Genomic DNA, 13,288 nt, shown 5'->3' with positions numbered 1-13,288 from the left:
ACACTTAGGTGAAGAGGAATTGGTGACTAAAGGAAAAGCACGTCTGTTATATGGAAATATTTTGGTTTTATAAAGGACGACGTATTACAAACACAGCGCCAAATGCGTCCTTCTCCACCGTGTTAAAATAAACAATTTCTTTCGTTATTGTTATAGGATCAGAAGATAGCCTATCTATTTTCACTGTAAGGCTTGTATTTCATGATTTGCATTTAGCAAAATCCCCAGACAGCAGCAGAGAGGTAATCAGGATTCGTTATTTGTAAAAGTTGTTTAGCCTACTTCGTTAGCCTGGACTGTGCGATCGCAGCCACTTACTTTCACTTTCCGCTGCCCTCGTAGTCGGCATGACGGTAGCCTAATAACGTGGGATGCGCAGCGTATGAGGTTAGACTGGGCTACTTAAGATTTTAGATGAGTGACCGCAGCGATATAGCTTAAGTAGACCTAGCTTTTTTGCTAGGCCCAGCCAAGGCTGGCAATGTGGAATATTCCGCTGGTTGGTGCACAAGTATTCAGATTGGCTGTCTATCCGCCTTTTACGAGGATTTTCTTGGAGCACATCTTCCACACAACTTCGATAGCCTAGTCAGTAGGTATCTTAGCTGTCCACTTTCATCAGGCCATATAAAGCCTAGGCTACATAATATACTGCTCAAAAAAATTAAAGGAACACTTACAGTTTTTCACAATTGTTAAAACCCATTTTTTTTTAAACCTTCCACCCTTCTCTCCATTCTCAAACTACATTCACAGAATGTCTGACAGTTCTTGCAAAATAAAACACTCGCCTTAAAAGTTTTTCTTGTGCTCAGAACCAAACAGTGTCAGAGTGGTGTATCCAGTGTATGATTGAAGTGTCCCTTTAATTTTTTTGAGCAGTATATTTATATTGTTTATGTAGAAAATTATACATTTATTTCTGTAATTATACATTTACCCCCCCCCTCCCCCCAACCCTACAGTCTATGTTAGCAGCAAGTAGAATAGAGAAAAACATTAAATATTTAAATATCGCAAGTTATATCGTTATCGCAATACTCAATAATGTTATCGCATATCGCATGTTTTCCTAATATCGTGCAGCCCTAACTGATATTGTACACTGCCATTTACATCAGCAAACATTATTGACAAACTCCTTGCCATTGTCTGTTAATATCCTTTTTGGCACCTCAAACTGATATACAAGGAGGCAGTTTGTGACCTCCACGGCATTTTTTCTGCAGAGTTACAGTGACATAATTTGACAGTAGCGTATCATATGTGACCTGTCCTGCTGAAATCCACCTGTAGGCCTAGGCTACACAGGAGTGGTGAGGGGTAGGCTTTAGCTCTACTCTACAAATAGTAGAAAGAGGGAAGATACACAGGCACTGTGGAGTAATATACCCACACCCGGCACTGTGGAGTAATATACCCACACCCGGTCAATGTTCCATGTTTCAAAGATTTACAAGAATTACACACATAACAGAATTGCCTCACTGTCAGTACAGCTCAGACTCCAATAAAGCAGCGCCCTCTAGAGTCACAAAATTCGACAGGTCACAGAATTTGGTGCACCTCGGCAGAGACGGTTATAACCAGATGATGCAACTAAATTATATTCAGAGAAACAAAACAATATGCACCTACCTTGTTTTGCTTTGTTTTTCCATCACATTTACTTTGACAGGTAGCTTCTTTCAATCTGATGCCGAGTTTATCCTGAAGTGAGCTGTGATAAGTTTCGGTTTCTTTTTCGAGGAAAGAGCGCAGCCCTACTCTCAGTGTGTGGAGACTCTCCGTAGTTTTAAGCCAGTTACGGTAATTGTCATCGCCGAAGCGTGCCATATTTGCTGGGCTCTTCTAAATGTCCGTGTCTATAATGTGATAGGTAGGCTACTACACCTCCACATTAGCACATTCCCAGGGCAGGTTCCAGAAGCATGTTGGCAGGACCATCCGTTGCCTAGTATCGTCTACGTCTTCCTGAGTAGAACGGCGAAGTGCCCCAGTGTGATAGGCTGGTTGCTGTCATGTGACACACGCAACACAAGAAAGCGGAGACGCTGCTAAGAGCGAGCCATGTGAGAAAGTTAGGCAACGTCAATTTTGTAAATACTGGTTACGGTTAAACTAGCTTCTGTAACCTTTCAACCAAAGTTCGAAGTCATGTTGATTAGGTGTGTGTAAAGCATGGATAGTCACAATAGCAGAATAGAAGTCCGCTATCATGATAGTTATGTCACTGACACTGACTGTAGCCTACAGTTTTTCTCAGTCGCTTTGGTGCTATTAGTTCAACCTCCACAACATTTAGCCATTTGTACACATCATAGTAGCCATTTCTCCTTCCTCTGAACAAATTGCAAATGCTTTTGGACATGTATTAGTTGCTTTGTCATGTCAGTCAAAATTAACTATAGCCTGGATGCTGAATAGTCGTTCCCAATAAAACGAATAGGCTAGTTCATTTCATTGAGCCATTTCATACAAAATTGGTGAACTAGTTATCAAATTCTGTCACAATGACAGTAAAAATTTGAAACGTAGGCTACATATTCAGTGTCTTGTACTGACTTGCTCTCCATACAGCAATTTGTAACTTTGTAGTTTTCAAATGGCTGTACAAGTACTGTATAGTGCTGTCTTGAGCATGTTCAGGTAGTGTCACCGAGTTCTGACCTTTTTTGCATGGGAAAACACTGAGAGAATAAACTGCCATAATGAAAACATGAAAAAAGTCATTTGACTATTTTTTCGTAAACGATGTCAAGACTTCTCATTTTGATGACACTGGCAGTTTCATTGACATACATACTTGCTTTTGAGGAATGGACTATCCATTTTGAGCAAGTGACGTGCTTTTGCAGGTTATCCACTTGGTTTTGCAGCTTGCACTAATTGTTTTGAGAAATGCACTAACTGCTGTGCAAATGTTAATAGTGATAGAGCACCAAAATGACTGAGAAAAACTGTAATTACCTTTTCTTGCAGTCGAAATAAACAATGGATGAGACATCTTCCGGTTTATATTCGGTGTATATAATGTATTTGTGAGTGTAGCCTGCACAATGCAAATAAATAAAAGATAAACCATGCATTTCCATACTCATATAAATGAACATTGAGAGACACTCATCCCTTCTGAAATGAAATAATTTCTTTGAATTGTTAGTTTTTTGAACATTTATTTTATCTAATGACAGAAAACATGATGAATTGCATCCACAAATCCTTGCACTATGCGCAACTATTTTCCACTAGCCTAAAACCGTAGCCTGGTTTTGCCGCTATGGTGCTTATAGATTTCTAGGCTATAAAACCGTGACACTGAAAGCTAATTACTTTCACGTTCTTCTTAAAGTGACAGGCACTCAGACCTACACAAAACAAATATAAAGACAAAAGTAATAATTTACTATTATGTTTAGCTATTAGTATTTATGCAGTTCATACTATAAATTATTACCAAAATAAGTTTATATGAATTCCTGACGTAAGCCATCACTGTCTGTCTGTGTGTGTGTGTGTGTGTGTGGAGAGTCGATCAAAGTCTAGGATTGCCTCTAATGTGAATGATTACACTATACACATACACAATATTCAATATTACTGATGGTGTCAAGGTGGTGGGGGGGGTGTTGGTTGCTGACGTGTCCCCATCAAAGCTGAGATCAAAGCTACACCCTACACCTTAGTGCCCTGGTTCTCCATGGCCTTGCCATTGACATATGAACCAGAGGCATTGTCTGTAGTAATTTAGCCAAAGCAGGTGACATTGTAGGCTAGAAGTTAAGCATGTATGAATAAAAATAATGTAATGTAATATATACATATGTGTAGCCTTATGTAAAGGAGTGTACAGTGCATTAAGAGTTAAAAAAATATTCTGCATTAACTTCTACTGTTAATGAAGCTACTACATGTTATTGAAAAAAAATACTTATGACCATGTAACAGAGAATCTCATGTGTTACTACCCACCTCTAACGCTGTGTTTGTTTTTTTAACAAAAGTGAAAGAAATCAAACAAACTGTCTGCTCATACTAGCCATTCAGTTATCCATTTGTTAAAAAAGATAACAAAATGTGCTCTCCTTCAAATCTTCAAGCCATCTGTTCTTAGAGAGCAGCTGCTCCATCTGTGGTGCCAGCTTCACCTTCAAGTCCTCATTCTTCTGAACAAACTTCCAGATGCCCTTAATGTTCTCCTGCAGCAACAGACACATATTTTAAAAACATCAGTGATTTATTTTGAAAATTCAAAGAGGGTGGATACTCAGTTTGTTCCGCACAGCTAAAATACATGATCATTATTCCAAAGTGTGTGTGTGTGTGTGTGTGTGGGGGGGGGGGGTGGTACTGTCAGGGTGGATACTCAATCATGCTTCAGTTGAGGGGTTTTCAACCATTGGTTCATGGCCCGCTAGTGGTCAGTGAAGGCACTGATCGTAGTCCCTCACCATGCATTAAAGTGGAAATGCAGCAGTGATATAAATACATATTTATAGCATCAATGAACGATATAAATCATTCATAAAAGTAAGCCTTTTCTTGGAAAAAAAAGCATGGTTTTATGTTTAATTGTTTTCGCCACGGTTTGGCATCACAAAAATGGTTGTTTATGAGTTCAAAACCGTATTACTCAGGAAACGCTTATTGTACAGAAGAATGCTTTACATCATTGCATTCAGAAAGGTCTGTTTATTTTGATAAATGATTGTCATGTGTTGAGTGGTGTGTTTGTGAGATATGGGAGATAGATATAAGAAGAATGGGTGTGGAGATAGATGCAGAGCTGTATGCAGAATGTAAATATGATTCAATTTCATTACAAGTTAATTGCCTTGCCATTTGAAAGCTTAGGACGTCTAGTTTCATGTGATATGCATGTGATATTTGTGTGATGAGTACTTTGTGAGCAACTCGAATTGAACGTGAATTTGAATGCACTTTGCGTCCATCAGTCCCATAGGGATATGGAAAGGTAAAGCACTGCCTATCAAACGATTAATCTGCCTTGAAGGCATCTAGCATGATGAATCATGAGTGTTTATTATATTAAATGTAATGGTTGTTTTAAAATGTTCTTATGGTATCCACATTGACATTAGCGTCATATTTACGCCTGCAACAGTGTTTTTTTAAAGTATACATTTGGGGGCTTTTTTGCCTTTATTTAGGTAGGATAGTGAAGCAGCAACAGTGTCAAATGTATAATTCCATGGAAGCTAAACCATTCTGGTGACGTCACTATATGCCTTTATCAAAGATGGCTGCGCCCAAATGAAAATCTGAATTAGTACCTCATTTTCCAGCAAAACCACTTGAATTTCAGGTGTGTTTGTAAAGGCTAGGCTAGTTGATTGGCAGATCTAGTGTCAACTAGACGCAGTCTAGGCGTTTCTTCTCTTTGATTGTTTGCCCTGATGATGGTCTGAATGGGAGTTACGTCATTTAGAGACGAGTGACCGTCGCAGGAAGTGCATTAAGTGTAACAGCTGTACTAGGTGATACTGCAGACTTAGTTAGAGAATAAGGCAGAAAAACGCCAAGTTTCCTCATGCTGCTTCCTTATGTTGGAATGTGCAAAAATGTACAAACAGGAGAGGAATCCTTGTATATGATTTCTGCAACAGTGATACTGCAAACGTGTTAATGCCTATTGCTGATTTTACAGAAAACACTTAATTGTGATATAATGATAACTTGTTAAATGTATGCCTACAATGGTTTATTAAACATCATAGTCATTTATTTCGTCAGTCATCATGTTCATGTTAATGAATAGGAAGGACATTTAAACCATAGACATAAACCAAAATTTCGCGCAATATCTGCCGTGAGTCCCTATGCGTGAGTCACAAGCTCCTCCCAGCTGACTCTGGCAGATCACGTGGACAGTCAGTCGCGATCGATTATTTACTAAATAATTGTGAATTATGAATAATAATAAAAAGCTTCTACCTAATGTGACTATTTTTTCCATGAACTGTAAAAGAAAACAAGTTTTTTCCCCGCTGTATTCTCTATAAAGAAAAGTAAATTATGTACTTATATCCGGAATTGACGTCACTTCCTGGACTCGTCTGAGGCTGGTCTGAGGTCTCTTAATGACTTAACCCCTACTGCAGAATGGGATCGAAAACGTTTTACACTTTGGTAGCACTTTGCACTTTTCACTGTTTGGATTAAAAATTGCATCGGCAACATTGGTGTGCGAGTTCTTTCTAGACTAAAGGACTAAAGAACTAAAGCACCCACCAGGCCTAGAGTCGTTGGCGCGATACCCTGTTTGCCCCATACCAGGTGTGTTTGTAAAACCATGTCTAACCCAGGAAAGCAACCAAAAAACGTTGACATTGTTTATTGCTTCACCGCCACTTTAAATAATGTAGTGTCACTATGGGAATTGCCTTCTTTATGCAGCAGTGGTCCTCAAGTTGCTTCCTTAGTCAGAATGATGGGACCTGGGTCACAACTAAAAACCCTTGCCCAAGTGTTCCTGCTTTTCAACAACTTAAAGGCTCACTCCTTAACTCCATAATTTCCACATCATCAGTATGAGTATTTGTACTAGACACTTTTTAGACAAATAAAAGTATATATTACCATTAACATCATGGTAAAATCTATAGCCTACAAAAAATTGATAGAGTAGGTCTAATAAATATAATAATGAATAAACTTGTTGACGTGAATTAAATGAGACTGTCTTTAAGTCCATGCTATGGAAGCATTATTCATTCACTTGAGAAACAATTTGCCCTGTTTTTTCTGAATGAATGAGACAATAAACTCAATGATTCAGAGAAGCAGCTCTTTATGACATAAAAAGTCATTCATTCAGATAAAACATGGCTGATGCTCTAAATTAGCAAGATAATAAAGTATTGAATTGCCAAGAAAAAGAGGGCAGTGCATGCATTACACTTCCATACCATACCCATGCAAATTAAAGAATACATTACTTTGATGTCTTCTTGGTCCTCCTCACAGCATTGAGTCAAATATTCAATCTTCTCTTTCAGGGCTCTCTGCTCTATCTTTGTAAGTTCCACTGTCGGTATATATTTGATATTTCCTGCCGTACTTTGTAACATATAACAACAAAGTCCTGTATCCACTGCCTCACATGACTGTAAAAGAACATATTATGCTGTGATTACATCTTCATTGGAAAAACAGGATGAACATATTTTCATTTTTTCTTCTTTTCAGTTTGATTTTTTTTTTCATTCCATTAACATAGTGGAAATTACAGTTGCAGATACAAGGTAGCACATACATAGCTTGAAAGTAGAAGTAGCCTAGTTAAAAAAAAAACATTACAAGCAGTCAAACTAGCCTTAAAGATCAAACCTAAAGTAAGCATTTTATACTGCAGATGTCTGTTTAGCTTGCTGACTGGCTGCTTACCTTGTCAATCTCATCTGGCAGCATTTTTAGGTCATTGTCATATTTGTCCAAGAGGTGTACAAAATCTTTGATCTTTTCCAAGTGCTCCTGAAAGTCTTGGTTGGTCACTGTGTGGTTAGGTGAATGCATCACACAATTTCTCACATGAATCACCTAAAAAAGGAGACCATACAAATGAACACACAAACAAGGTTAAGTTTATGATACCTTTAAATTGTGGTCACATCTTCACTAAGCCACTGTTATTGAATTGTCTGTGTCATACAACATATGGAAAATAGCCTACACCTCTGAAATATACTTTGATTGTGACAACAAAGTACAAAACATATGAAGTCTGTTTAAAATAGGAAGAATACATATAAGGTCACTGGCAACACCAGTGGCCAAAACCATGAAGAAAATATAAACATTTAAATTAATTTCATTATGAAAGTTGCATTCCCTTTTGCTGTCATCTGGATGATTTTTAGATTACCTTGTGTATTTGCTGGCTCTTAATAAATTTGCGGAAGTGAGCACAGTGGCCCATTAGGTTAAGTAACGCTGCAATATCAAAGTCATCATAGGTGGTATGGCCTCTGTGCCCCTTCGGCATGTACACCTGAGATATATTCATGATGACACAGACATATATTTAGAAGGAGGAATAAATAAATAAGAAAAATAAGATAGCAATTCAAACCACATTTAGGCTTTGAGAGAATATGCTCTCGTTGAGCCTTTACTGTACATCTTTGCATGGCAGAAATACAACAGAACCACTTCCTGACTTACATCTTATATCTCTTACAACACCCTGTAACCTACAAAATAGAAAGGCTGTTTATTTCCAAAACATATTCACTTATGACAATTCAAAGCTCCAACCATTTCATTGTTCATTGTCATTTGAATATTGTGTGCAAGGGGTAGCACAGCCTTTGGGGGTGATGTGTTGTTGTAGGTCAATCCCATGTATAATTGTGTGTGTTCAGTGTGAATGTATACTTCTGTGTTTCTGTGTGTGTGTGTTGGATTTGTGATGGTGCTGTGTCTTCCTTTTGTGACTAGTATGTGTGTAACTGTAACATGTCCATGTGGAGTACAATGGAGGGAACAGGAAGAGTAAGAAGAGTGAGAATTAGAGGAGGCCTAGGAAGAGGGTGGTGGAGGTGAAGAAGCAGGAGGAAGAGGACGCAGAGGTGAAGAAGCGAGAGGGAGAGGACGACAGACATTTTGCCCATGTCTCCTTGCTGTTTTAAGCCTAATTCCCAGTTAAGAGTATTTAAGCACCATCAGTGTCTGTCAACTGAAGACCTCTCTTTCCGTTTCTGCATCCGGGGATTCTTGCTTGATTATTGTATGCATGATGATAAACAGCACTTTGTTCCTGCTTCACATTGCTGTCAGAACTGGGATCTCGGAGTAACCATAAAAGTCAAGTCAAGTTTATTTGTATGAGCATTTCATACACCGAGGTCATTCAATGTGCTTTACATAAACGAAAGCAAACAGTAATATCAAATAAAAGCATAGAAGGGCAACAGTCAAAGAATAGTTGACAATAGTCAAAAAAATTTAATAAAAAATAATAAAGATCATAATAAAAAAAAACATAAAACATAAAATGAAATCAAGGACCTGATCAACAAACTGCTGGAGATATATCGTGTGGACTGGAGTCAGCACTCCCTACCCAGGACAGCAAGGAAGCAGAAGGACATCAACTCCACCAAGATACAGGGGCCATTTATCCTGACAAAGGAAGCAGAGTCCAATCTTGGTGAAGTGGTGTCTCATCCTGCTCCTTCCCTGGCAGGGAGTGCCTACTTGGCCCCTGGCGGAAGCCGGCTGAGTTGGAGAACATCTTGCTCTGCCCTGCAAATGCTCTGTTCAGGCGACTGGGTTTGGAGGGAAATTGTTTCATGCAGTTGTCTGATAGTTGTGTCCTAATGATAGGCTCAAAGCCAAAGAAGCATGCGCCATATTCCTGCTCAATACAATAGGCCTATATCAATTTGGGTTTTTAATTAAATAATTAAATAGGCTACAGTAGGCTACATGATGAATAATGAACTCACCTTTGCCACCTCCCATTTCTCTTTCGGCCACAGATACGGCATGCAGTTGTTCCAATAAATCATAGGCCTACTTTTTGCATGATTGGCCACGAGTTCCTTTTTCCATGGTGTACAGACCTTACAGTCAGGTATCTGTGGAAGCAACTCAGTCCTGAGAAAAGTAGCCAAGTCATGCAGACCTACAGTCATAGGCTGGACATTGATTACAACCCTCCTTTTGGCGCATAATAAAATACCGCACAGATTTAACGGCCGCCAAGAACGATAACTACGATAACATTCAATTTCAGAGCAATTTTGAGAACTGGCACGGCAGATCAGAATACTTCAAATTTTAGCCATCACATTTAACACAAGGAGATACTTTTCTTTAGTAGCCTAGTCAGTGAACGGCCCGTCAGTTATGACTGAATGATGCAACTGAATGTTATGCCAGCCAGAGTAAAGTAACAAAAATCTGCACCTACTTTGTTTTCACATTCGCTTCCATCACATTTATTTTGACAGATGGCCTCTTTCAAAGTGCTGCTAAGTTTACTCTGAAGGGTGATGTGGTAATTTTCAGTTTCGTTTTCCAGGAAGGGGCGAATCCCTTCTCTCAGTATGATAAAACTTTCTGTAGTTTTAAGCCAGTTACGGTATTTGTCGTCCTTAAAGCGTGCCATTTGTAGCTATATTTTTCAGTGGTGTAGGCCTCCGGCAATGTTAATGTTATCTATTTCGATTTTGAAGTTAGGGACTGTACGATATTTACAGGGGGGGAGGGCCGGTCGTCAGGGGGGGGAGGGCCTAAGAGAAATTTTTAAGCCTTAGGGGAAGGCCCAGGAGAATTTTTTTGGCCTGGGGGGAGGGCCGAGGAAAATGATTTTTTCCTGATCCATGATATTTTTTCCCCCTGATCAATGATCCGTTTTCGATATTTTAAAAGGTTTGTAGGCCAAAACATGATTCACGTCTCTTTGACAGAGTGGGCGAGTCCAAAAAGTCGCAACCCTACCTGAATCTCCCACAACTCCCCTCGTAAGCTTGCAGGTCACCCGCGGTTATGAGTCATAAACCAAATATTTTAATGATATTCGGGTCATTTGCGGGCGGGTCAGTTAAAATTAATTAAATATATATTTTCTACAAATAGTCCTACTTAAAATATCACGAGAAGGCTAGCATCAATACAGTAAAGCATCAATACAGTAAGTCAACAGTAAAGAAGCTGAAGACGCGAGTTAAAATAATAAAGACACCCCTTCAGGAAAAGCGATATAGGCTATGGGAAATATTGGGAAAAGTTCTTAAAGAAGATGACAGTAGTACAAGTTATGGTCTATGTAGGCCTACTTCTTGCGAAGCCATTTAAAAGTATGACAACCGAACCGAGGTGAAGTTAGTTTGATATTTGATATTCGACAGATATTCAAAAAAAAAAATTATGCGGCTGGTTTCACCCCATGTTTGCAGACAATGTACAAACAGATGACCTGTCTACTTGCTCCCAACCGACCTTAGGGACCGTCTAAAAAGTACCTTCTGAATTACCTTCATAGTCTTTTTTGTCAATAGCTTTGACATCATGTGACCTAGTGACTCCAAACCAATTCAAAATAGTTATCCTATATGGGACTCATCAGACACACCTCTTTTTATAGTCACTATATGCACACAGTATTTTATATGAATATTTTAAAGAAAATACCTTATTTCCCATAAGAAATGTTCTCCTTTTTTCAATACCTCCCAAGCCATGTGACCTAGTGACTCCAAACCAATGCAGAATATTTATCCATATGGGACTCATCAGACACACCTCTTTTTATAGTCACTGTATGCACACTGTATTTTATATGAATATTTTGTAAAAAAAAATACATTATATCCTATATGAATGGTCCTCTTTTTTCAATACCTCCCAAGTCATGTGACCTAGTGACTCCAAACCAATGCAGAATAGTTATCCTATATGGGACTCATCGGGCACACCTCTTTTTATGGTCACTGTATGCACACTGTATTTTACATTAATATTTTAAAGAAAATACATTATTTCATATCAGAAACATTCTCCTTTTTTTCAATACCTCCCAAGCCATGCGCCCTAGTGACTCCAAACCAATGCAGCATATTTATCCTATATGGGACTCATCAGACACACCTCTTTTTATAGTCACTGTATGCACACTGTATTTTATATGAATATTTGAAAGAAAAGACCTTATTTCCCATAAGAAATGGTCTCCTTTTTTCAATACCTCCCAAGCCATGTGACCTAGTGACTCCAAACCAATGCAGAATATTTATCCTATATGGGACTCATCAGACACACCTCTTTTTATAGTCACTGTATGCACACTGTATTTTATATGAATATTTTGTAAAAAAAAAAAAAAACATTATATTCTATATGAATGGTCCTCTTTTTTCAATACCTCCCAAGTCATGTGACCTAGTGACTCCAAACCAATGCAGAATAGTTATCCTATATGGGACTCATCGGGCACACCTCTTTTTATGATCACTGTATGCACACTGTATTTTATATGAATATTTTAAAGATAATACATTATTTACCATAAGAAACGGTCTCCTTTTTTTCAATACCTCCCAAGCCATATGACCTAGTGACTCCAAACCAATGCAGAATAGTTATCCTTTATGGGACTCATCGGGCACACCTCTTTTTATGGTCACTGTATGCACACTGTATTTTTATATGAATATTTTGTAAAAAAATACATTATTTCCTATATGAATGGTCCTCTTTTTTCAATACCTCCCAAGTCATGTGACCTAGTGACTCCAAACCAATGCAGAATAGTTATCCTATATGGGACTCATCGGGCACACCTCTTTTTATGATCACTGTATGCACACTGTATTTTATATGAATATTTTAAAGATAATACATTATTTACCATAAGAAACGGTCTCCTTTTTTTCAATACCTCCCAAGCCATGCGAACTAGTGACTCCAAACCAATGCAGAATAGTTATCCTTTATGGGACTCATCGGGCACACCTCTTTTTATGGTCACTGTATGCACACTGTATTTTTATATGAATATTTTGTAAAAAAATACATTATTTCCTATATGAATGGTCCTCTTTTTTCAATACCTCCCAAGTCATGTGACCTAGTGACTCCAAACCAATGCAGAATTGTTATCCTATATGGGACTCATCAGACACACCTCTTTTTATAGCGACTGTATGCACGCTGTATTTTATATGAATTTTTTTAAAGAAAATACATTATTTCATATAAGAAACAGACTCCTTTTTTTCAATACCTCCCAAGCCATATGACCTAGTGACTCCAAACCAATGCAGAATAGTTATCCTATATGGGACTCATCGGGCACACCTCTTTTTATGATCACTGTATGCACACTGTATTTTATATGAATATTTTAAAGATAATACATTATTTACCATAAGAAACGGTCTCCTTTTTTTCAATACCTCCCAAGCCATATGACCTAGTGACTCCAAACCAATGCAGAATAGTTATCCTTTATGGGACTCATCGGGCACACCTCTTTTTATGGTCACTGTATGCACACTGTATTTTTATATGAATATTTTGTAAAAAAATACATTATTTCCTATATGAATGGTCCTCTTTTTTCAATACCTCCCAAGTCATGTGAACTAGTGACTCCAAACCAATGCAGAATTGTTATCCTATATGGGACTCATCAGACACACCTCTTTTTATAGCGACTGTATGCACGCTGTATTTTATATGAATTTTTTTAAAGAAAATACATTATTTCATATAAGAAACAGACTCCTTTTTTTCAATACCTCCCAAGCCATATGACCTA

At 38.1% G+C, this 13,288-nt stretch overlaps 1 protein-coding gene across 1 annotated transcript; it reads right to left on the bottom strand.

Moving 5' to 3' along the window:
- Positions 1–3,169: 3,169 nt before the first annotated feature.
- On the bottom strand, positions 3,170–10,209 carry LOC143142425 (uncharacterized protein CXorf38-like). Its single transcript, XM_076303293.1, has 6 exons — positions 9,938–10,209; positions 9,471–9,602; positions 7,886–8,011; positions 7,408–7,560; positions 6,960–7,127; positions 3,170–4,199 (listed from the first exon to the last, which is right to left on the bottom strand). Exons 1-6 carry the CDS (start codon positions 10,133–10,135, stop codon positions 4,059–4,061), a joined length of 918 nt encoding a protein of 305 aa, XP_076159408.1. The 5' UTR covers positions 10,136–10,209; the 3' UTR covers positions 3,170–4,058.
- Positions 10,210–13,288: the final 3,079 nt, after the last annotated feature.

Source organism: Alosa pseudoharengus, unplaced genomic scaffold, assembly GCF_046254945.1.
Source record: "Alosa pseudoharengus isolate Yale_2024_CS ecotype anadromous, Long Island Sound unplaced genomic scaffold, YU_APseudo_1.1 YU_APseudo_1.1_scf_24, whole genome shotgun sequence".
NCBI classification, from domain to species: domain Eukaryota; kingdom Metazoa; phylum Chordata; class Actinopteri; order Clupeiformes; family Clupeidae; genus Alosa; species Alosa pseudoharengus.
This window is presented reverse-complemented; position numbering and strand designations above follow the sequence as displayed.